The sequence below is a fragment of the Haematobia irritans genome, chromosome 3 (genome assembly GCF_050003625.1).
Source record: "Haematobia irritans isolate KBUSLIRL chromosome 3, ASM5000362v1, whole genome shotgun sequence".
In the NCBI taxonomy this organism is placed as follows: Eukaryota; Metazoa; Arthropoda; class Insecta; order Diptera; family Muscidae; genus Haematobia; species Haematobia irritans.
In genome coordinates this window covers 89,136,289-89,160,466 of record NC_134399.1, presented here as the reverse complement: position 1 = coordinate 89,160,466, position 24,178 = coordinate 89,136,289, and the positions used below count along the sequence as shown (strand labels likewise).

At 33.7% G+C, this 24,178-nt stretch overlaps 1 protein-coding gene across 6 annotated transcripts in view; it reads right to left on the bottom strand.

Annotated features, from left to right (window-relative positions):
- LOC142228381 (anoctamin-1) overlaps positions 1 to 24,178 on the bottom strand; it is a 64,723-nt gene that overhangs the window by 1,772 nt on the left and 38,773 nt on the right. For 4 of the 6 annotated variants that reach the window (XM_075298794.1, XM_075298795.1, XM_075298792.1 and 1 more), the window contains exons 3-12: positions 23,242 to 23,810; positions 14,533 to 14,772; positions 14,309 to 14,469; positions 9,963 to 10,131; positions 9,840 to 9,895; positions 9,625 to 9,783; positions 9,396 to 9,553; positions 5,896 to 6,140; positions 5,205 to 5,826; positions 3,049 to 3,539 (exon numbers count right to left, since the gene is read on the bottom strand). In XM_075298794.1, the coding sequence (XP_075154909.1) occupies positions 3,049 to 3,539; positions 5,205 to 5,826; positions 5,896 to 6,140; positions 9,396 to 9,553; positions 9,625 to 9,783; positions 9,840 to 9,895; positions 9,963 to 10,131; positions 14,309 to 14,469; positions 14,533 to 14,772; positions 23,242 to 23,775 (2,835 nt within the window). In that variant the 5' untranslated portion in view covers positions 23,776 to 23,810. Of the gene's footprint in view, positions 1 to 3,048; positions 3,540 to 5,204; positions 5,827 to 5,895; positions 6,141 to 9,395; positions 9,554 to 9,624; positions 9,784 to 9,839; positions 9,896 to 9,962; positions 10,132 to 14,308; positions 14,470 to 14,532; positions 14,773 to 15,078; positions 15,364 to 23,241; positions 23,811 to 24,178 lie in introns of those variants that run through there. The other 2 variants (XM_075298796.1, XM_075298797.1) reach the window with 2 other exon arrangements.

Below are 24,178 nucleotides of genomic sequence, written 5' to 3'. Positions count from 1 at the left end.
AGATCGATCCAATACGTATATACTTCAGTTTGACAAAGTAGACATAAAATTTTGACAACAATTTTCTACAGAAATAAAATTTTAACAAAATTTTCTATAGAAATAAAATTTTCACAAAATTTTCTATAGAAATAAAAATTTTGACAAAATTTTTTAAAGAAAGAAAATTTTGACAAAAATTTCTACAGAAATAAAATTTTAACAAAATTTTCTATAGAAATAAAATCTTGGTAGATTATTTTTGGCTCGAGTGGCAACCATGATTATGAACCGAATAAAATTTGAACAAAATTTTCTATAGAAATAAAATTTTGACAATGATGAAAATTTTATTATGAACCGAATAAAATTTTAACAAAATTTTCTCTAGAAATAAAATTTTCTATAGAAATGAAATTTTTACAAAATTTTCTATAGAAATAAAATTTTGGTAGACTATTTTTGGCTCTAGTGGCAACCATGATTATGAACCGATATGGACCAATTTTTGTGTGATTGGACCAATTTTGGTATGATTGTTAGCGACCATATACTAACACCACGTTCCTAATTTGAACCGGATCGGATGAATTTTGCTCCTCCAAGAGGCTCCGGAGGTCAAACCTGGAGAACGTTTTATATGGGGGCTATATATAATTATGGACCGATATGGACCAATTCTGGCACGCTTGTTAAAGATCATATACTAACACCATGTTCCAAATTACAACCGGATTGGATGAAATTTGCTTCTTTTGGAGACTTCGCAAGCCAAATCTGGGGATCGGTTTATATGGGGGCTATATATAATTATGAACCGATGTGGACCAAGTTTTGCATGGTTGTTAGAGACCATATACCAACACCATGTACCAAATTTCAGGCGGATCGGATGTAATTTGCTTCTCTTTGAGGCTTCGCAAGCCAAATCTGGAGATCGGTTTATATGGGGTCTATATATAATTATGGACCGATGTGGACCAATTTTTGCTCGATTGTTAGAGACCATATAACAACACCATGTACTAAATTTCAGCCGGATCGGATGAAATATGCTTCTCTTAGAGGCTCCACAAGCCAAATCTGGGGATCGGTTTATATGGGGACTATATATAATTAAGGACCGATATGGACCAATTGGACCATCATGTACAAAATTTCAGCCGAATCGGATGAAATTTTCTGCTCTTTTAGGCTCCGCAAGCCAAATCTGGGGATCGGTTTATATGGTGGCTATATATAATTATGGACCGATATGGACCAATTTTTGCATGGTTGGTAGAGACCATATACCAACATCATGTACCGAATTTTAGCCGGATCGGATGCAATTTGCTTCTCTGTGAGGCTCCGCAAGCCAAATCTGGGGATCGGTTTATATGGGGGCTACATATAATTATGGACCGATGTGGACCAATTTTTGCATGATTGTTAGAGACCATATACCACCACCATGTACCAAATTTCAGCCGGATCGGATGAAATATGCTTCTGTTAGAGGCTCCACAAGCCAAATCTGAGGGTCCCTTTATATGGGGGCTATACGTAAAAGTGGACCGATATGGCCCATTTTCAATACCATCTACCTACATCAATAACAACTACTTGTGCCAAGTTTCAGGTCGATAGCTTGTTTCGTTCGGAAGTTAGCGTGATTTCAACAGACGGACGGACATGCTTAGATCGACTCAGAATTTCACCACGACCCAGAATATATATACTTTATGGGGTCTTAGAGCAATATTTCGATGTGTTACAAACGGAATGGCAAAGTTAATATACCCCCATCCTATGATGGAGGGTATAAAAAAAATTGTCTGATTCAATCACGAAATTAATTGATCCAATTAATTATTTAATTGAAATGTCTTCAATCACGAAAATGATAGTATCAATCGCAGTTTTAATTGAGCATAGAAAAAAATCTTGATTACAAAATTAATTGATTTCATTAGCAAATTTCAATTAATTTTTTAATGGATTCAATTAAAAATTTAATTGATGTTGATTGCAAAATTCAATTAATTTTCAAACGGTAATTATTTTCAACGGTAATTATTTTCAATTACTTTTTGAATTGGCTTAAAGTTTTTATTTGGATTAACAGTTGATTTTTTTGAAATACATTTTTAATTAAAAATTAAAACAATGCTCATCACTTTTTTAATTGACTTAGTCTTCCGAATTTGATTAAAAAGTTAATTGTATCAATTAATTTTTTAAATAAATATTAAATTTTCAATCATTTACTTAATTAACTTAATGTTTCTATCTCGATTAAAAAGTTTATTGTATCAACTAATTTATTAATTGAAAAAATTTTCAACATCAATTAACTTTTTAATTGAAAATATTTTGGTGATATTTTTTTTCTGTGTAGAGACATTTAAATTAATTTTTGTAACATTTCTTATGTAATCTTTGTTTCTGTTCCATTTTGTGTTTAATCGCAATGGACTGAGTCTGAAAATAAATCGGGCTTCCACTTTAACCTTTAAGGTTAGAGAAAAATCTGGAAATTTCCAAACATAATTATTTGAAAAGTGTGCTATTATTGTTCGAACATAGATGTAGAAATCGAAAATATTAAGAAATAGAATTTTTAAATTTTTATACTCTAAACCAGGGCTGTGGAGTCGAGTCAATTTTGCTCGACTCCGGCTCCGACTCCGACTCCAGCATTTCTTATTAGCCTCGACTCCGACTCCGGAGTCGACTCCAGGTGGTGTACCTAAATTTATTCATTTTAACAGTATTCCAATTGTAATTTTAAGGTGTAGTGTTCCAAAAATAGACCGATATAAGTATTCTATTTTGCCATATGTGTTTATATGTCCAAAAGAACTCTATTTTAAATTTTTGATACGACTCGACGACAAATCTCAGCATTTTAAGAATGTAAAGAACACTACATTTTAAATTCAGGCCAATAAATAATAATACTTCTCCTTACAGTTTTTAATATCCGCTAAGATACAAAAAAATTAAACTTGCAAAGAAAACATCGTAAATCACACAATTTTTTTACATTATTAATTTTCTTCTGATATGAGGATCTGCCATACATACCTGGAATATCACAATAAATGCCAAACGTGCCATTAATATTTTAAAATAAAACATTGGACGTTTATACGGCCTATCATCCCATGGTGCATTCCTGAATTCCGAATAACGACACGATGTCACATTTCCGTATTTCGATTCACCCAATAGGGGATGAACAACATAATCTTTGGTTTCAAAATAGGCTAAAGTGAAATTGAGATAGTTCTGCAGTCCTTCGTCACTGGGTACTTCATGTCTATAAATTATTTTCGGTATTAGATTGGTGGAGAATGCAATGATCATGGCACATGAGGCAACGGCAATTTTTGTAACTACGGTCATGATACCAAGCCATACGCCAATATTGCGAACCCTCTGAGCGACTGGTCGGCGTATATATTTCAACATTTTCACAGCATCCATACGAACTTCAATGACATTATTGATTAGAGCCAAAAGTGGTGCGAGTGGAAAGGCCAAACCGAATAGGGTGATAAAACCATATTGAATAACTGCAAGAAGAGAAGATAGAGAATGTATTTTTTTAAGAAATAAAAAAGCTTTGTACATGCAAATATTTTATTTTTAAATATTGAAAATCAAATAATTTTGTGGCATTTCTAAGTCATATGTCAATGGATACATACAGCAACCAGAAAAATTTTCTCCGAATCTAAAATAGTGATACCGCATTCTCAACGTTTTCGTCCATTCATCTCCATTCTATGTTTCATCTCTTTGACATATTCAATACTCTACATTGTCATAGATTTTCCCTCTAGGGATTTGGGACTAATCGACTTTTTTTGAATAAAAATCCAACTCGAATATTTGCAATATTAATTTCTATTTGATTGAGACAAATCGACCAATCAACTGTTGATGTTGGCCAAAATTGACTCTTGATAGTGAACACAAACAATTGAAGTTCAAAATTGTAAAATAGTCTTCTATTATTATGTTTGTCCTGCATTTCCCTGAAAATACAGGTAGGTCTACCGATCTTTCGAAGCCAAACCATGACTCGGTTGAACTATATTGTCCGATTTTAGTTCACTGGAGTCCCTATTGTGAATGCACAGGAGAGGCAAAGGTGAATATCTTCATATCTCCACGCATGATATTTTTGGTGGCTCTCACGCGTAAACACCCTAGCGAAATGGAAATCCGTACTCACGTTCAGTTACACACTAAAATCTCTTTAAAATGTACTATCACGAGTGGAAAAACTTTATTTACGTCTACTTACGATCAGAAAAAAATCACTAATGCACCGAAAATCATGACTCCCGAAATCTCAGGAGATTCACAGACATTCTCGCGACTCACTCAAGAAAATGATTGTTACTCACCATCGGATCGTATACTACGTTTGTAATTTACGTAGATACAAATAAAATTAAGTCGAAATTTCCCTGTCTCGAGTGGGATGGACTCCTTTACCACCAGCCGATGGTTACCTTATAACTTCGTTTCAATTCAAGTATCCAATTGAAGTATATCAAGAAATCCCTATACTGCTCTGCGGATTGCTACCGGCTGTTATGTTAGGTTAGGTATAGTGGCAACCCTATATTTTAGGTTAACGTAGACTATACAGCCCATTGTTATACCACAGTGGTGAACTTCTCCCTTATCACACAGTGCTGCTCGATTCTATGTTTAGCTCAATGACAAGGGTCCTCCTTTTTATAGCCGAAGCTTTGAAACACTCAAAAATGACACCAGCATTACTGAGAGGAGATCTCCTCAAACGTCGGCAACTGATAAAGAACAGTAAACAACGCGAACTGTGACACCTATTCTGTCCATGAAAGTAGAGAGAGAGAGACAATATTTTTACCGTCCCAGCAACTATTGGGGTTTATCGCAGTACTTAAACGTTTGCCTCTTATTTCTCAACCCAGATACAAGATTTATGCCCGAATTAACCTCTACTCGCATACGAGAGCCTTTCTCGGTCATTCGCCGATACCGCTGTTACTTGCGATAAATTCCAAGAGATCGTTTGTTTTGCGAAACCCCTTAGATTTATCTGTCGCTGAGTATGAGCATGATTGTTGAAATAATTTAGCTAAATTTCAATCATTTCGACTACTATTAATGAAATTTGATGAGATGCAGGTTTTATATTCAAAAATGCCAACCAAATAATTCTTAGTCATTTTTCCTCTTACCCATTTCCAAATATTCTCCAAACATTATATTATCTCTCCATGGTTCCAAATGATAATCCTCTGTCCATTGATTGCAAGAGACCAACTTTTCTTCAGAACTGCGACGTCTTATTCCCACGCGAGTCATGAATTTTCGTAACTTCTTCATTAGGTAGGGTACCAACATTTCCATAATGCCATTCACCGCCTGCTTACCAACCATAATGATAACCAATTGTACACATAATTCCATGAGACAGCCACCAGGCATACATTCCTCTTGGCGAAAACCAAATATGCGATTATATTTCATGGGATAGCCGACAAATTTACCCTTCAAAAAGGCAATGTAGAAAAGTGAAGAGTAGTAATTCACAAATTGGAAAACATAATTTTTAATTGTTAGACTTTCTTCATATTCGGTTTTGGTACGGCAGTATTCCCAGTCGGTAAGCTTAACAGCCAAATAGCTATAACTATAGTCTAATATTGAAATGACGATTAAATCAATAATACTCGCTGTAAAGGGCATGGCCATAGCTTTGTACGCTGTTGAATTTTCATCACCCAGAACACTGTGCGATGCTTTTTGGGCCATGCGATAGATTATTACCGAGCAGATGGCAATAATTGATATGCATATCTATAGGAAAAATATTAAGAATATTATTTTTTTAGGAAGTTAACAACATATTCGGGTATATCTACTTACCGAAAGAACCACTATACTGTAACTGGTAAAACTTGGTATAAACTTCGTTGACCAAAAAGGCACCTCTGGTTCAAAAACACTTTCCGGATCTTGTTGTTCCAGTTTTTGAGCAAATTTTCGATTTTTCCTTAATTTATGCAAGTACTCGGGTCGCGGATGTTCAACCTCATGTGTATAGCCTGTGAGGCCCCATCGATGTATTAGAACAGCTGAGTACCGTTTCCAAAGTTCCAAGTATATAACAGCTGCAAAATGGAATTTTATTTTTATATTGTAACTAAATGCAATGCCGATGCTCTCTATATGTGTGCTAAATTCAATATAAATCCAGACAGAGGATAAAAATAGTAGGAAACCCTATATTTTTCGACCTATCTCCAAGAGATTTTACTTTTGTATACAAAGTTGAACCGTTTGCGCATTATTATATCGGTCCATGCGTCCGACAGATTGATTTATTTTTCATTGAATACCCAGCACAAATAGCATAGCTACAAAATCAATGAAAGTGTTCTTTTTGGATCCGGAAGAAGTACACATTTGGCTCAGAAGCAATGAATTTTACAGGGCTTGTTATAGGGTGGAAATGATCTTTTCTTCAGATGTGATTCTTGCCGATGGAAAGGTATCTTAAAACTTCTTAACAACGTCTTCTAAATTGTGAGTTTTGTGTGATTAGTACCAAATTTTAGCAAAATCAAATGAAATTTGCTAATCCAGGAGGCTCAAGAAGTAAAACCCGGGGATCTGTTTATATGGGGGATATATAACAATGGACTTTGGCATGGTTTTTAGCGGCCATATACAAAACAACGTACCATATTTCAACCGAATCTGATGAAATGTGCTCCTCCAAGAGACTCCGGAGGTCAAATCTGGGGATCGGTTTATATGGGGTCTATATATATTGACTAATTTTGCATGGTTGTTAGTCGTCATATACTAACACAACATATGAAATTTACACCGAATCGAAGAGGCTTCGAAAGCCAAATTTGGGGAGCGGTTTATGTGGGGGCTATATATAATTATGGGCCGATATGGACCAATTTTTTCATGGGTGTTAGAGACTACACTCAAAAAAAAAAAGTTTACTTGGATCAAAGATTTTGACCTTCCCTTATGGTATTGATTCCGAGCCGTAGATGCGGCTTCTTTAAAATAAGGAATTTTTTAGCGACCTACTGGCTTTAAATCTACGACAAATAAAATTAAAATTAGGATACAGATCTCATATATAAAATTTTTAATCTCTTTTCGCCGTTTATTAATAAAGGTACCTTAATAAAGGTACTTTACTTCAATTAAAATTTCATTATTTTAAAGAAATTTGTCGTTCATATTTTGTAAATTTCGCATCCTAAAATTTAGTTTGCGTAATCTTTAATATAACGTAAATATTTTTTTTCAGTGTACATACTCACACCACGTACCGAATTTCCACCTGATCGGATGAAATTTGCTTCTCTAAAACGCTCCGCAAGCTATATCTGGGGGGGTCGACATCGCCCATACCATCCGACCTACTTCAATAAAAACTACTTGTGCCAAGTTTCAAGTCGATAGCTTGTTTCGTTCGCAAGTTAGCGTGATTTCAAAAGACGGACGGACGCACATTGATAGATCGACTCAAAATTTCACCAAGTGGGTCTTGGTATATATATGGTATATATATCCTGTACTTTATGGGGCCTTAGAGCAATGACAAAGTTAATATACCCCCCATCCTATGGTGGAGGGTATAATACGGAAACACTTTACATTTTTTTCAATTTTTATCTATACATGAGAACTATTTTTGTTTCAGTTTTAATGGAATCTTAAGCAAGAAACTCTTATGAAATATGAATTCATATGATTTGGAATATAAATTCTGTAGATTGAACACGTGAAATAAAATTGGGAAATTGTACTTCTAGTTTTGGACAATTCCCTCAAGGAAAGAAATCCGGAGTCCGGTGAATATGTCGGAAAAATTGCTCAAAAAACCAAACCCAGAACCGATTAGTCCATCCTCGAAGTTGACTTGATGGCAAACAAAAACCGAATCTGGCCAAAATTTCAGAACGATAACACCTATTACTCGCATCGAAGTCTGTAGCATGATTAAAAGAAATAGACAGATGGATATTCTAGGTCTTTGACATTGTCCATGATGTAAGAAATTGAGATCTCGATGTGTTACAAACGGAATGGCAACTTATTAAGACCCCATCAACATTGGTGATGGGTATAATGAGTCACCACCTATGTCCTTCCTTAACACTGAAAAAGGCATCCCCGGTTCCAGAGATTTTGTCTGCCAAAGGAGCGGAGAATTGAAGCAAAGATAAATTTAAGACACAATTCTCTTTTAAATTTAAGTTTTGCGTACTTAATTCAAGGAGTCAAAGTTTTTTTAAAATTTTTTCTTCATGTACTATCAGAGTCCTTTAAAATAATGTTAACGACAACTTTAATTTCCAAATTCGGACTCGATTACAAGTAGAAATTATGCTTCGTTTCAAGTCAAAAAGTCTTTAAGTTAAGGTTCCGAAAAAATCTTGAAAATTTTCAAAATATTTTGCTTTGTACTTAAAAAGCAAAAAAGTCTACAAATTTAAAGACGATTTTATTAATTTTGATGAAAATTTCAGAATTATTAAAGCTAAGTTTACCTTACTCAAATAAAATTTGCTTTCATTTTAGTATACCCAATTTTAAGACGAATAATCTAACTATAAGGACAAAACGACTTCATTGAAAAATTTGTGGACTTTTGAACAAGGAAAAAACTATATCATAGATACTCGTATGCGAACCAAAGATGCGGCTTCTTTAAAGTAAAAACTTTTTGGCGACCTATGTGGCTTTAAATTTAGGATCAATAAAATTAAAATTAGGATAGAAATTTCATTTTTCGCGGCTCAATTCCCTTTTTCCAGTATATTAATAAAGCTATTTACGTACAAACAAATGTCAGTTTAGAAATCCAAATTATAACGGATATTTCAAAGTAAAAACATTTTTCTTAATTCCAAAAAACTTTACACCAGATATATACAATCCCCAAAAATAAGTCTTAGCCTATATTTGAAGCGTTTTTATCTTAAATCAAGATTCAATATTTCAGTTAATTTTAGGACGATTTCTTTAAATCGAAAACGTATTTCTGTACTTTAAGGAAAATTTGCCTTAGTTCAAAGACATACGATTCTAACGGAGGGACACAAATTTCCAAAATTTGTGTCTTAATTTTTTGAAGCAAAGATTATAAACTTTATTTTAATTAAAATGTCATTATATCAAAGAAATTTGTCCTTAATTCGTATGAATTACACATCCTAAAATTTAGATTGTGTATTTATAAACTTTATTTTAATTAAAATGTCCTTATATCAAAGAAACTTGTCCTTAATTTTTATGAATTGCACATCCTAAAATTTAGATTGTGTAATCTTTAATATCACGTAAATATTTTTTTCAGTGTACTTATAATTAGAATTTTCTTTAACACTTACCCCAAATCGCCATCACAAAAGCAAATACAACCGTCATATTATTATCTATCAAATAATTCACTTTCGAAAATCCACATGTTTTGTTCAGTTCCCAATAATCACATTTTCGATCACATTGTGGACACATAAGTGTTGTATTATCGTTGCAAATTTGTTGGCTAGAAAATAAAAAGAATATGGAAACATATTAAATCATTGTAATTTTACTATAATATTTATTTTAGCAAACCTTATGGGATCTGTGTGCAATGTAAAAAATCCATAGACAAAGAATAGAATGCCCATAATGCTAACCGGTATCAACATGTGAGTGTAAAATCCCAGCCATGCAAAATAGATGGCTACTTTGGCACCAAAATATTCCTTTATAGCATCCAAAGGTTGTAGACTGAAAAATGGAACAGCATTTTGGTTAATATCTCATATTTTATATTTCTCACTTACTGCTTCCATTTTGTGATGTTGGCCCATTCGCTTAAAAGTAAATCACGATCTGTATCCTAAATGAAAAATTATATCAATTTTTTTGGCGGCGTTATTAATTTCTTTCTTTTTCTATAAACTCACATCATGCAGGGTGTATGCGCTCTCATAGACTCCATCTGCCAGTAGTTTTTCTATTCCCAGATTGTCGGGTGTTTCTTCGCCCTCTACGAAATGCTGTCGCTCCAATATGAAATTAATTATATAAATTCGTGTACCAGCATCGAAGAAATTTGGTTGTTCACATTCGAATCTAAAAGGGAATGCAAGAATAAGTATTGACATCCAAAGAATGACTACTTTCCGATTTCATTACAATAGTTGCAACAATAGTCTCACATCTTTTTAATTTGCTTTTAAATAAAATCTTTTAGCGTCAAAAAAAAACTTCATTTGTCCGAATTTTTATTTCTCACAAACGAAAAATGTTTTTTTCAGTGTACAGCAGAAACTACGGACAGGGCATTTTCGGATATTACATACTACATTTCAACCGTATCGGGTGAACTTTGCTCATACACTGAAAAAAAAAGCATGCGCGGTTCCAAAGATTTTGTCTTTACTTTAACAAATTTGGTATTGATTCCGATCCAAAGAAGCGGAGAATACAAGTAAGGATACTTTTAAGACTTGCTTCAAATTTGAATTTTTCATTTTTAAGCTTTTTTCTTCATACGACAACTTTATTTTCCAAATTCAGACTCGACTTCCAGTAGAAATTATGCTATGTTTTACGTAAAAAACGTCTTTAAGATATAGTGTTGAAATGCATGTCCTAGTTTTGAACAATTCTTGCTTTAAATTTAAAGACGATTTCATTAGTTTTAAATAATTTTTCTGAGTTATTAAAGTCAGGTTGACCTTATCCCAAAAAAGTTTTCTTTCATGTTATGATATCATTTTTAGGTAAAATCACTTAATTATAAGGACAATACGACTTCGTTGAAAAGTTTATCGACAAGGAAAAAAAAAACTTTATATTAGAGAAATGCGTCTTCTATGCTAAGCAAAATTTTGCATTCGTATTTTAAGGACATGAAATTTTTGGGCTCACGACAATATTTTTCTCAGAAGGTTCCGGAAATCAAATCTGGGTGTCGGTTTATATGTGGGGCTATATATTATTACGGGCCGATAAGGACCAATTTTTGAATGAATATTAGAGAGGATATATTGTCATCACATACAAAATTTCAACCGGATGGTATAAACCAAGAGACTCCGGAGGTCAAATTTGGGGATTTTATATTAGGACTATATGTACATTTGAACCCAATTTTACATGATTACACTGTGGTCGTCATATGATTACAAGGTGTTGGCATGTACTGACTGTTTCCTAAAATATTCAATAGTTCAAGAACTGTAGTCGAAAAACGGAAAAAATTGGGGATAAAAGTGGTAATTTTTTCGACATTTTTGTGGTTTTAAGCATGAAGATGAACATTTTCCGACTTAATATATTCATCATTTTTGTTTGCCGAGGCAATAGCTACAACTTAGTTAAACACCCAAAAAATAAATTCACAGCATTTTTCGATTGACCGTGAGAAAATTGCAAAAAGTGCTCAAAATCGAATTTGGCGCCAAAACTTTAGAGGCTCGTAAAAGACGAACGGCAACTAATCTAGCAAAATCAAGAAATTACTTTTCTCCTCTCATCGAGTACTTTCGGCTAGGATAAGTGATTTTTTGTTTGGATTTTTTGTGTTGCACTGTGTTATTGACCATATTATGACATCACGTAATAAATTTCAGCCGTGGATCGAATAATATTGAGTATCCTAACATGAAAAAAATTTTTGTTTGACTAAGGTCAACTTGGCTTTAATAATTCTGAATTTTTTTTTTCAAAATTAATGAAATCGTCTTTAATTTTGTCGACTTTTGGTATCTTGACTACAAAGCAAAAAAGTGTTTAAAAATAGGATATGTTTTTCTACACTTTATTTTAAAGACGTTTTTTATACCCACCACCATAAAATGGTGACGGGGGTATAATAAGTTTGTCATTCCGTTTGTAACACATGGAAATATCGATTTCCGACTATATAAAGTATATATATTCTTGATCAGGGAGAAATTCTAAGACGATATAAGCATGTCCGTCTGTCCGTCTGTCTGTCTGTCTGTCTGTTGTAATCACGCTACAGCCTTCAATAATGGCACTATCGTCCCAAAATTTGGCACAGATTAGTTTTTTGTTTGCAGGCAGGTCAAGTTCGAAGATGGGCTATATCGGTCCAAGTTTTGATATAGTCCCCATATAAACCGTCCTCCCGATTTGGGGTCTTGGGCCTATAAAAACCGTAGTTTTTACCAGATTTGCCTGAAATTGGAAATCTAAAGGTATTTTGGGACCATAAAGAGGTGTGTCGAAAATGGTCCGTATCGGTCCATGTTTTAGTATAGCCCCCATATAGACCGATCTCCCGATTTTGCTTCTTACGCCTCTAGAAACAGTATTTTCTATCCGATTTGTATGAAATTGAAAATCGAAAGGTATTTTGGGACCATAAAGAGGTGTGTCGAAAATGGTCCGCATAGGTCCATGTTTTGATATAGCCCCCATATAAACCAACCTCCCGATTTGGAGTCTTGGGCCTATAAAAACCGTAGTTTTTATCTAATTTGCCTGAAATTGAAAATGTAGAGGTATTTGAGGACCATAAAAAGGTGTGCTGAAAATGGTTCTCATCTGTCCATGTTTTTGTATAGCCCCCATATAGACCGATATCCCGATTTTGCTTTTAGGGCTTCTAGAAACTATATTTACCATCCGATTTGCCCGAAATTGGAAATCTAGAGGTATTTGAGGACCATAAAAAGGTGTGCCGAAAATGGTGCTCACCGGTCCATGTTTTGATATAGCCCCCATAGAGACTGATTTCCCAATTTAGCTTCTTGGGCTTCTAGAAACTATATTTACCATCCGATTTGCCTGAAATTGGAAATCTAGAGGTATTTGAGGACCATAAAAAGGTGTGCCGAAAATGGTGCCCATCGGTCCATTTTTTGGTATAGCCCCCATATAGACCGATCTCCCATTTTGCTTCTTGGGCTTCTAGAAACTATATTTAACATCCGTTTTGCCTGAAATTCTTGAGCTACAATAAACTGTATTTATTACATGATTTGCCTGAAATTCGAAATCTAGAGGGATTTTTCGACCACAAATAAGAGTGCCGAAATTGAGGTATATCGGTCCATTTTTTGGTATAACCCCCATATAGACTGATCTCTCGATTTTTACTTCTTGGGCGTCTAGAGACTATATTTTCTGGCCGATTCGTTTGAAATTGAAAATCTGGAGGTATTTTAAGATCACAAATATGTGAGTAGCAAATGGTTCCTATCGGTTCATGTTTTGGTATAGCCCCCATATACACCGATCTCCTGGCTTTATTTCTTGGGCTTCTAGAATCCGTAGTTTTTATCCGATTTGCTGGAAATTAGTAATCTATAATAAAATTTTAGACAAACGAAATTTCTTTTTCTTATAAAGTGTTTTCGTTTATTCAACGATTGTCTCTAAAATTTGTGTCAAAAGAAAACTTTGCTTGTCTAAAATTACGTTTCTCAAAAAAGAAAACACTTCTTTCAGGGTATAGCAGGCGCACTGATCATGAAAATTGCTTCAAACTGAAAGTAAAAGTTCCAGATTTTACTCATCGTATTTAAATAAATGCGGAAAATCTACAGATTTAAGATTTTAAGTCAATGCGTAATTTCAACATATACACGATATGTTTATATTTTCTCCAAAAACTCAAACAAAATTGGTTGTCATAAATCCAGAATCTTATCTGGCCTTCATAGGTAGAATCTTTAAAGTTTGTCTTCGGGAGCTGGCTCGTTTGGGAGAAGATTTGTCATGAAACCCCCTACAATTCTATATATTATCAAGTAACCCACTACGACGAAGAGTTTTCATAGTAAACTATTATACTTGATTCATGGTGGTGGGTATTTAAAATTCGGCCCGGCCGAATTTACTGCTTTATATACTTGTTTTTTACTTGAAACATGACATAGTTTCTACTTCGTATCAGAATTTGGAAATTTAAGTTGTCGCTAACATGTTTTTTAATGGCTTTGGTAGCACATTAAGAAAATAGCTGAAGAAACGAATAAATTAAAATTGTTTTCCTACAATAAAGTACACAAACCTCAAATTTAAAAGAGCATTGAGTTTTACTTCAATTCTCCGCTTCTTTGGCTCGGAATCAATACTAAAATCAGTAGTGTAAAGACGAAATCTCTAGAACCGGACATGATTTTTATTTATTATTTACAGTGTATTACTCTTCTATTAGAAATATCTATATGTTTTCTATCGGCATGCGGTATTTTAAAGTAACACATGCTCAAGAACGAACCTAACACCGTATTTACTTATTTCTATGGTAACTATTTCAAATTATACTTACAAATGCTCATAGTTTCGTTGAAATTCAAAATGAATACGTTTTGGTTTAGGTGGAAATTTCTCAGGATTTAATTGTATTGATTTGAAAATATTACCACAACATCTTCGAACACTATCGCTGATCTCATAGTCATCATCATAGATTTGATCTTGACCAGGAATCTAAAATTGCAATGATCATCAATCAGGCACATAAGATCCTAGTTAGTTTCCGAATACTCGTACCTTTTTCATTGGCAGCCTAATTTTAAGTATTTCCGCATAACGATGCAATACTTCTTTGGGAGCATGGATCTTTATGAAATGTATTCTCTGTGTGTTATCCCTTTCCAAATGTAAACCTTCACGTTCCAAATTGGCTTCAAAAGTTTCTCTTTTTTTAATGTTATCCAATTTGTGATCGGCACCATTGAAGGCCAAAACATAATCCACTCCACGGACACCATCTTGAAAACGTCGTCTTGTCTAGAGAAGGAAAATACCAAAAAAATTATTAAAATTTAAATCTTCTTTTAAATCTTTTCAAAGGAAAATACGTAGTGTAGTAATAAATCTATGTCTATTATATTACTTAAAGAATGTATTAATTTTGTTGATGATGATTTTTGATTAACTCAAAGCACAATGTATGAGCAAATTGTAGGTGCAATTGTTGATCAGCCTAATGCTGTACTAAACTAATGAAGCAAAATATTTATCTAAAGATTAAAAGTATTTTCCAACATTTAAGCTATTACACTACTAAAGAACTACAAAAAACACTTTTCTTACTTCTGGATCGCCTTCTATATTATCTAAATCTGAAAATACCCTTAAAGCATTTCCCATATTATATTGTCAGCCACTATTGCCAAAATGATACATTTGTGTATTTCTTTTCAAAATTTTGCACAAGCTAATTTTTACGTCAATGTTTCTGCCTGGTCTTTAATTTATGAACATTCTTTTTATATGCAAAATAAAAAATCACAAAATAAAAACAATCCGAAATTTTATTCACGTTTTTTTGGCACTTTCTATCTTCTGAAGTGGTGTATGCAGAATGGACAACAGTACTGAATCAATGCTAAGGCCATTTTATGCCCTAGACCAGATGATACACAAAAGACTGACATAAAATAAGTAAACATAGACGCTCTCATCTACCGGCACATTTTGACTCAGTGGATCATATGTGAGAGCAAGATCTCTGAAATCATATAGTCTCTTATATGTTTATAGCTCTCCCATACTATGAGACTTATAGTGAGAAGAGATGTCAATACGATACAACTAATTGAAATAAAATGTTAACATAATCTCTTTCAAATTTTAAGTAACAAAGGACACAAAGCGAGAGAGATACTTTGCATTTTCAAAATAAAATTTAAAAAATGTAGGAATATTGCTTGAAAATATGTGATTAGTCTATGGATAAATCGAAATATATGGAAGGAATATCTGCATATGTATGTCATGATATGTCATTTGTAAAATACGTCCGAGTCTGTTGTCATCACGCTAGATTCTTCAATAATGAAGCTACAGTTCTACAATTTGTTATAGATTCGTTCGAGGTCTACAAGCATATCAAGTTCAAAGATAAACTGTATCAGTCAAGGTCCCAGCAAGAAAAGGGTTGCTACAAAAGCAATGAACATTTTCTTTTTGGCTCCGGAGGTTGTGCATATTTGGTTGAGAAGCAATGAATTTTACATCCCTCCAAAAATCATCGCCAAAAAGTAGTGCAAATGTTCTGTTTAGATGTGGTGCAAAATCGATGAATTTAACATGGGCTTATCCAACATTTCATTTCTCCTGAGCCTTTTGGAGGAGCAAAATTCATTCGATCCGATTGAAACTTGGTATTTGGGGTTAGTATATGGTCTCTAACAACCATGCAAAAAATGGTCCATATCGGTTGATAATTATATATAGCCCCCATATAAACCGATCACCATATTTGACCTCCGGATCCTCTTGGAGGAGCAAAATTCTTCCGATCCGGTTGAAATTTGGTACGTGGTGTATGTATATGGTCTCTAACAATCATGCAAAAATTGCTTTATATCGGTTCATAATTATATAGCCCCATATAAACCGATCCCCAGATTTGACCTCCGGACCCTCTTGGAGGAGCAAAATACATTCGATCCGAATGAAACTTGGTACGTGGTGTTAGTGTATGGTCTCTAATAACCATGCAAAAATTGGTCCACATTGGTTCATAATTCTATATAGCCCCCATATAAACCGGTCCCCAGATTAGACCTCCGGAGCCTTTTGGAGAAGCAAAATTTATCCGATCCGGTTGCAATTTGGTACGTGGTGTTAGTATATGGTCTTTAAGAAACATGCCAAAATCGGTTCATTTATATAACATATAGTCATATATATCCCCCATATAAACCGATCCCCAGATTGGGTTTTAGAGCCTCTTGGAGGGGCAAATTTCACCCGATTCAGTTGAAATTTGGCACATTGTGCTTGTATATGTCCGCTAAGAACCATGCCAAACTAGGTCCATATCGGTCTGTAGTTATAACAGGTTGGCGATATGTCCCCGGTTTTACACATAGATGGCGTCGCTAGTATTAAATGCATATTATTTTCATATAGTACCAACCTTCAAATGATTCGTGTCAAAATTTGACGTCTGTAAATCAATTAGTTTGTGAGATAGAGCGTCGTTTGTGAAGCAACTTTTGTTATTGTGAAAAAAATCGAAAAAAATGAATTTCGTGTTTTGATAAAATACTGTTTTCTGAAGGGGAAAAATACGGTGGAAGCAAAAACTTGGCTTGATAATGAGTTTCCGGACTCTGCCCCAGGGAAATCAACAATAATTGATTGGTATGCAAAATTCAAGCGTGGTGAACTGAGCACGGAGGACGGTGAACGCAGTGGACGCCCGCAAGAGGTGGTTACCGACGAAAACATCAAAAAAATCCACAAAATGATTTTGAATGACCATAAAATGAAGTTGATCGAGATAGCAGAGGCCTTAAAGATATCAAAGGAACGTGTTGGTCATATCATTCATCAATATTTGGATATGCGGAAGCTCTGTGCAAAATGGGTGCCGCGCGAGCTCACATTTGACCAAAAACAACAACGTGTTGATTATTCTGAACGGTGTCTGCAGCTGTTAACTCTTAATGTACCCGAATTTTTCCGTCGATATGTAACAATGGATGAAACATGGCTCCATCACTACACTCCTGAGTTCAATCGACAGTCGGCTGAGTGGACTTCTACCAAAGCAATGGCCTCTGTTTTTTGGGATGCGCATGGAATAATTTTTATCGATTATCTTGAGAAGGGAAAACCCATCAACAGAGACTATTATATGGCGTTTGGAAGTCGAAATCGCGGCAAAACAGCCCCATATGAAGAAGAAAAAAGTGTTGTTCCACCAAGACAACGCACCGTGCCACAAGTCATTGAAAACGATGGCAAAAATTCATGAATTGGGCTTCGAATTGCTTCCCCACCCACCGTATTCTCCAGATCTGGCCCCCAGCGACTTTTTCTTGTCCTCAGACCTCAAAAGGATGCTCGCAGCGAAATAATTTAGCTGCAATGAAGAGTTGATCGCCGAAACTGAGGCCTATTTTGAGGCAAAACCGAAGGAGTACTACCAAAATGGTATAATCGTTGTATCGCTCTTGAAGGGAACTATGTTGAATAATAAAAACGAATTTTGACAAAAAAATGTGTTTTTCTTTGTTAGACCGGGGACTTATCAGCCACCCTGTTATTTAGCCATCAGATAAACGGACTTCCAATCACACAAAAATTGGTCCATATCCCCAAAAATAATCTACCAAAATTTTATTTCTATAGAAAATTTTGTCAAAATGGTATTACTATAGAAAATTTTGTCAAAATTTTATTTCTGTAGAAAATTTTGCAAAATCTTATTTTTGTTAAAATTTTATTTCTATAGAAAATTTTGTCAAAATTTTATTTCTATAGAAAAGTTTGTCAAAATTGAATTTCTATAGAAAATTTTTTCAAAATTTTATTTCTATAGAAAATTTTGTCAAAATGTTATTTCCATAGAAAATTTTGTCAACATTTTATTTCTATAGCAAATTTGTAATTTGGCATGGCCAAAATTTTCGGCTGTATATTCTTGTTATACCCACACTGAAAAAAATATTGGCGTGAGGTCAAAGATTTCATGTCTTCAAAACACGAATGCAAATTTTGCTTAGCATAGAAGACGCATTTCCCTAATATAAAGTTTTTTCCTTGCCCAAAAGTCGATAAACTTTTCAATGAAGTCTTATTGTCCTTATAATTAAGTGATTTGACTTAAACATGGGTATCATAACATGAAAGAAAAAATGTTTGGGCTAAGGTCAACTTGACTTTATTAATTCAGAAAAATTTTTTAAATTTAATAAAATTGTCTTTAAATTTGTTGTCTTTTTGCATCTTGACTACAAAGCAAAAAATCGTTCAAATATAGGACATGTTTTTCAAAACTTTATTTTAAAGAAGTTTTTTACTTGAAATATTGCATAATTTCTACTGGAAGTCAAGTCTTAATTTGGAGAATAAAGTTGTCATTAACTCGTTTTTAAAGGACTTTGATAGCATATGAAGAAAAAAAGGTGAGAAAGCGAAAAATTAAAATTTGCTTCCTAGAGCCAAGTACACAAAACCTAAATTTAAAAGATAATTGTATTCTCCGCTTCTTTAGCTCGGAATCAATACCAAATTTTTTAAAGTAAAGACAAAATCTTTGGAACCGGGCATGCTTTTTTTTCAGTGCAAGACTATGTAGTTCGAAGTCTTCAAACTACATCACGTACCAAATTTCATCCGGATATGATGAATTTTTCTCATCGAGGGGGCTATAGAACTCAAATGAGGAGATCGTTTTATGTGGGCAATACCTAAAGGTGTTCTAATATAGCCCATTTGCAATACCATTTTACTTACATCAATAACAAGATTCAAGCCTATAGTTTGCTTCGTTCGAAAGAGTTATTTCAACAGACGAGCGGATAAACATCGTTGGATACGACACAGAACCCAGACTCACCACGACCAAGAATATCTTTTATGGGGTCTGAGACTAATATTTCGATGTGCTATAAACGGAGGGAGCATCTTGGTTTATAAATTTCGACATTACATTTTATAAATTTATTCTTCAAATTACATTATTCTTTAGTGGCCTAATAAAAGTATTGCTTTATTATTTTTGAGAGCTGTAATCTCTTTAGCATATATGTCTCCTACACCTTAATATTGATAAAAACAGGTTTTCCGTTTTGTTTTTGGCGGAATGCGTTAAAATATTTGTAGCAACTACACCCATATTTGCTAAGAAAGAGAAAAGCCTGCAACTTTGGTGCCCATAATAAAATGATTCATGAAGGCCCATCAATTCGAAAGGCAGTCATGTGTCACCAACATCTTATTGAATGACGAACAAAAAGTAGTAAGTAAAAGCTAATGTCGAGCTGAGCCGAGTTTCAGATACTCTATACCTAACTACTTCTACCTGAATTTACGAAGTACTCATTTGGGAAAATTTTCACATGAGGGCACGTGATGGGCAGAACTTATTTTTAGGGTACAAGTTTTTTTTTTCTAAGCAAAATTATTTTTTTGCTATTTTCCCACTAAACAGAAGTAAATCTGAATGAATTTTTCTTTTATTTTGTATATAGGATTTTAAACTTTAATTGTAAGTAAGTTCATTATGAACCAAAGCAGAAGAAAAATTTCGTAATATTCCCAAAAATAGTAAGAATGAACTTCTATTCGTATGGTTAAAATGGTCATGATTTGGCGCCAATGATTTTATTCTTTACAAAAGGGCATTCGGCAGTGGCAGCCCGATTAAGTTTCAGTCTCATTTAGACTATTCAGCCCATTGTGATAAGGCAAAATCGTTAGTCACTTCTTCAAATCCTATGTTTTTTAGCACATCACAACCCAGAAAAAAAATTGGAAGTACTTCTAAGGGAACAATTTTAAAAGCACTTTCAAAAAATGTCCTCCAAAGATGTTATTTATTTTAGCTACTAAGGAAGTTCTTTTAATTCATTATTTAAAATTTGTCAAAAAAAATGCTAAATCCATTCTATAACAATTGCGAATTTTTGGAAATATTTGGGGTCAAAAGTTTCGAACAAAGGATAGAATGCATTAAAAATCATAAAAAATTTAAATTTTTTTGTGCAAAATATCACATTTCTTTTAATTGGATGTACCAAAAGACTCAATTAGGATCACACCTTTAGAAGTGAAGCTAACGCAGTGCAACGGCTGTAGAAATGCTGGACATCCGTCCCATGTTAAATTCATCGCTTCTGTGCCAATTTTTCATCACTTCCGTATTCAAAAAGCACATTTTCACTACTTTTTGGCGACGATTTTTTAGGTCCGCCATTAGTCTAAAGCTATATGCCCCTAAAATTCGCTTACGCCTTACACAAAATGCAGGACACTCAATCAAGAGGTGTTCCATTTCCTCCGCATCATGACAGCGTACAGTAGTCATTATACTTCTCGTCAATAGTTTTTGCAAAATCGCCTATCAGGCAGCGACCCGTTATAGCAGATATCAGGAGTAATATCTAACGTCTTGAGAACACTAGCATATCTAGTGTGCGGTTTTAGTTTGAATGGGCCCATATTTGCTTGGTGTCGTTACAACCATTGCAATTCTCCCATCGAACATTTGACATCATAACAACCTTTTCACGCAGTAAGAGCTTCCAGGTAGCCTGAGGCATACCAACAGTTTCTAGTTCCCCTGGAATATGGAAGGTAGTTCTTAGCCTTGCTAACTTATCCGCTTCCCAGTTCCCCGGTATTTTGCTATGGCCAGGCAATAAATTATCCTGGTTTTAACGACGCTTTGTGGAGGTAGTTCATTCTTGCTATAAAACAGTTAACTTCTTCTCTGTGTATGCTAAGCAAAATTATCATTTGTATTTTAGAGTCAAGAAATCTTTGGCCTCAAGTCAATAGTTTTTTTTAGTGTACTTGGAAACAATAAAATAGGTTGTAAGTTAAATAAATATCATCAAACAGTGCATTTTTCGGGATGCATGGGCAGTTCTTGAACGGCTTCTGGTTGCTCTTCACTCCAAATGCGGCAATTTTGCTTATTTACGTAGCCATTCAACCAGAAATGAGCCTCATTGCTGAACAAAATTTGTCGATTAAAAAGCGGATTTTCTGCCAACTTTTCTAGGGCCCATTCACTGAAAATTCGACGTTGTGGCAGATCGTTCGGCTTCAGTTCTTGCACGAGCTGTATTTTATACGGTTTTACACCAAGATCTTTGCGTAAAATCTTCCATGTGGTCGAATAACACAAACCCAATTGCTGCGAACGGCGACGAATCGACATTTCACGGTCTTCAGCAACACTCTCAGAAACAGACGCAATATTCTCTTCTGTACGCACTGTACGCATTGGTGTGGTTGGTTTAATGTCCAATAAAGTAAACTGAGTGCGAAACTTGGTCACAATCGCATTAATTGTTTGCTCACTTGGTCGATTATGTAGACCATAAATCGGACGTAAAGCGCGAAACACATTTCGAACCGAACACTGATTTTGGTAATAAAATTCAATGATTTGCAAGCGTTGCTCGTTAGTAAGTCTATTCATGATGAAATGTCAAAGCATACTGAGCATCTTTCTCTTTGACACCATGTCTGAAATCCCACGTGATCTGTCAAATACTAATGCATGAAAATCCTAACCTCAAAAGAATCACCCTTTATATATATATATATATATATATATATATATATATATATATATATATATATATATATATATATATATATATATATATATATATATATATATATATATATATATATATATATATATATATATATATATATATATATATATATATATATATATATATATATATATATATATATATATATATATATATATATATATATATATATATATATATATATATATATATATATATATATATATATATATATATATATATATATATATATATATATATATATATATATATATATATATATATATATATATATATATATATATATATATATATATATATATATATATATATATATATATATATATATATATATATATATATATATATATATATATATATATATATGTGGGTGCTTAAACATTTTTTTATTTTGTATAACCTCTACAAACTTAAAATGTCTCATGCACTAAAGCAGTAACGATTTCATCAATACGTTCATTCTCATAACTTTACAAGTAAATTTCGAAAAAAATAAAACCAACTTCATTCTAAATAAAATATTTATATATTTTAAAAATTAAAAAAAAAAACAAGAAAAAATTGCCATTACCCGTTCCCGCAAGCGTTTTCATTTAAACAAGGTGAATGTGAGTGTGAGTTAGGATACGAGTACTTGGATTTTAGCACACACATTTTACACACACACACAAGAGCAAGAAAAAAAGAAATAAAAATTAGAGAGAAAATTATTAGAAATTATCACAAAGATTGCAATTTCATAAACAGAATTAAAGAACGTACAAACTGAAATTAAAAATGATATTTTTAAATAAACGGTGAGACATAACCAATCAAGGCTAGGAGGAAATGAAAATGACATTAGAGAGAAATGATAGCCAATCAATAAAACCAATGTGAGTATCAAGAGAGTGAGAGCAAGAAAAATAATTTGGTGTGCAAATTTTGTATCAAGACCGGAAAAAGATAATAAAATGTTCCAAAAAATTTAGCAATAGCATTATTTACGTGTGTGTATATATGACAGAGAGGGAAATAGTGTGAGAGAGATATTGTGAGTAAAGATGATCAAAAGAGCAAGAATAGTTAGATATTCGTTTTTGTTTTTTACTTCTTTTGTTTCGAAAAAAAACCGAGTGTTTTTAGGTATTTTGTGATAATAAGAAAAGGGAATTTAAATGTTTACCCTAAATTTCCACTGGGAGTATGTAATTGGCAATTTCTTATCTCTACTACTCTGTGCACTATTCTGTAAGAGACGTCTAGAGACCTCCATATCGTTGGCCATATGAAGTGCTGTCTCACCGGCACCAGCACCAGCTGTGTAATTCGATCGACCATTCTGTAGGGCCATTACCTGAGCAGCTAGAACAGCATCTGTACAATCTGCACCATTGCCACCACCGCCAGCCCCCGTTGTTACATTGGTACCATTGGAATTGGATGTGGTCATCATTGACGTTGTTGTTGGCATATAATTTTCTAAAGGCGATGAATGACGGTAGGTGGGATTCCATGTTGAACGAATCCTATGACCATTCTCCAAACGCATACTATTCGTTCGTTTGGCTGGTGTCTCATCTCCAGCTAAATCTGCCGCCGAATAGTAGATGGTATTACGTGATTGGGATAATGATTTGCGATGAGCTGCTGCTGCAGCAGCAGCTTCAGAATCAGCCAGCGATATTGTATCGAAATATAAACTTTCACGATCATCCATTTCCGATTCTGGATAATCGTAGTCGTGTGTTCGAACTGCAAGTGAAGAGAGAAACAAAAAATATAAAAAATAAAGATTATTTTTTCTTCAATATTACAATATTGATTAGTGCAAACAAAGTTAACATACTTGTGGTTAGGAAGCAAAAAAAAAAACAAGCCATTACCTGGAAGGCAAATAAATATTTCTTACAAAAGCAATTCATTACAAGCATGTAGCAATAGTTCGGAGGAAACAGGTTGACATTGACATAATACTATTTCTTAAAGCTGTGATTTTGAATAAATATTATTTTGAATGAGTAAATTTTTATTGATTTATAATTTAATGGCAGATTATATTCAATTTTTATGATTTTATGACATTGTGAGTGAGTAAAACTAAAAATTTTCCAAACCAAGTG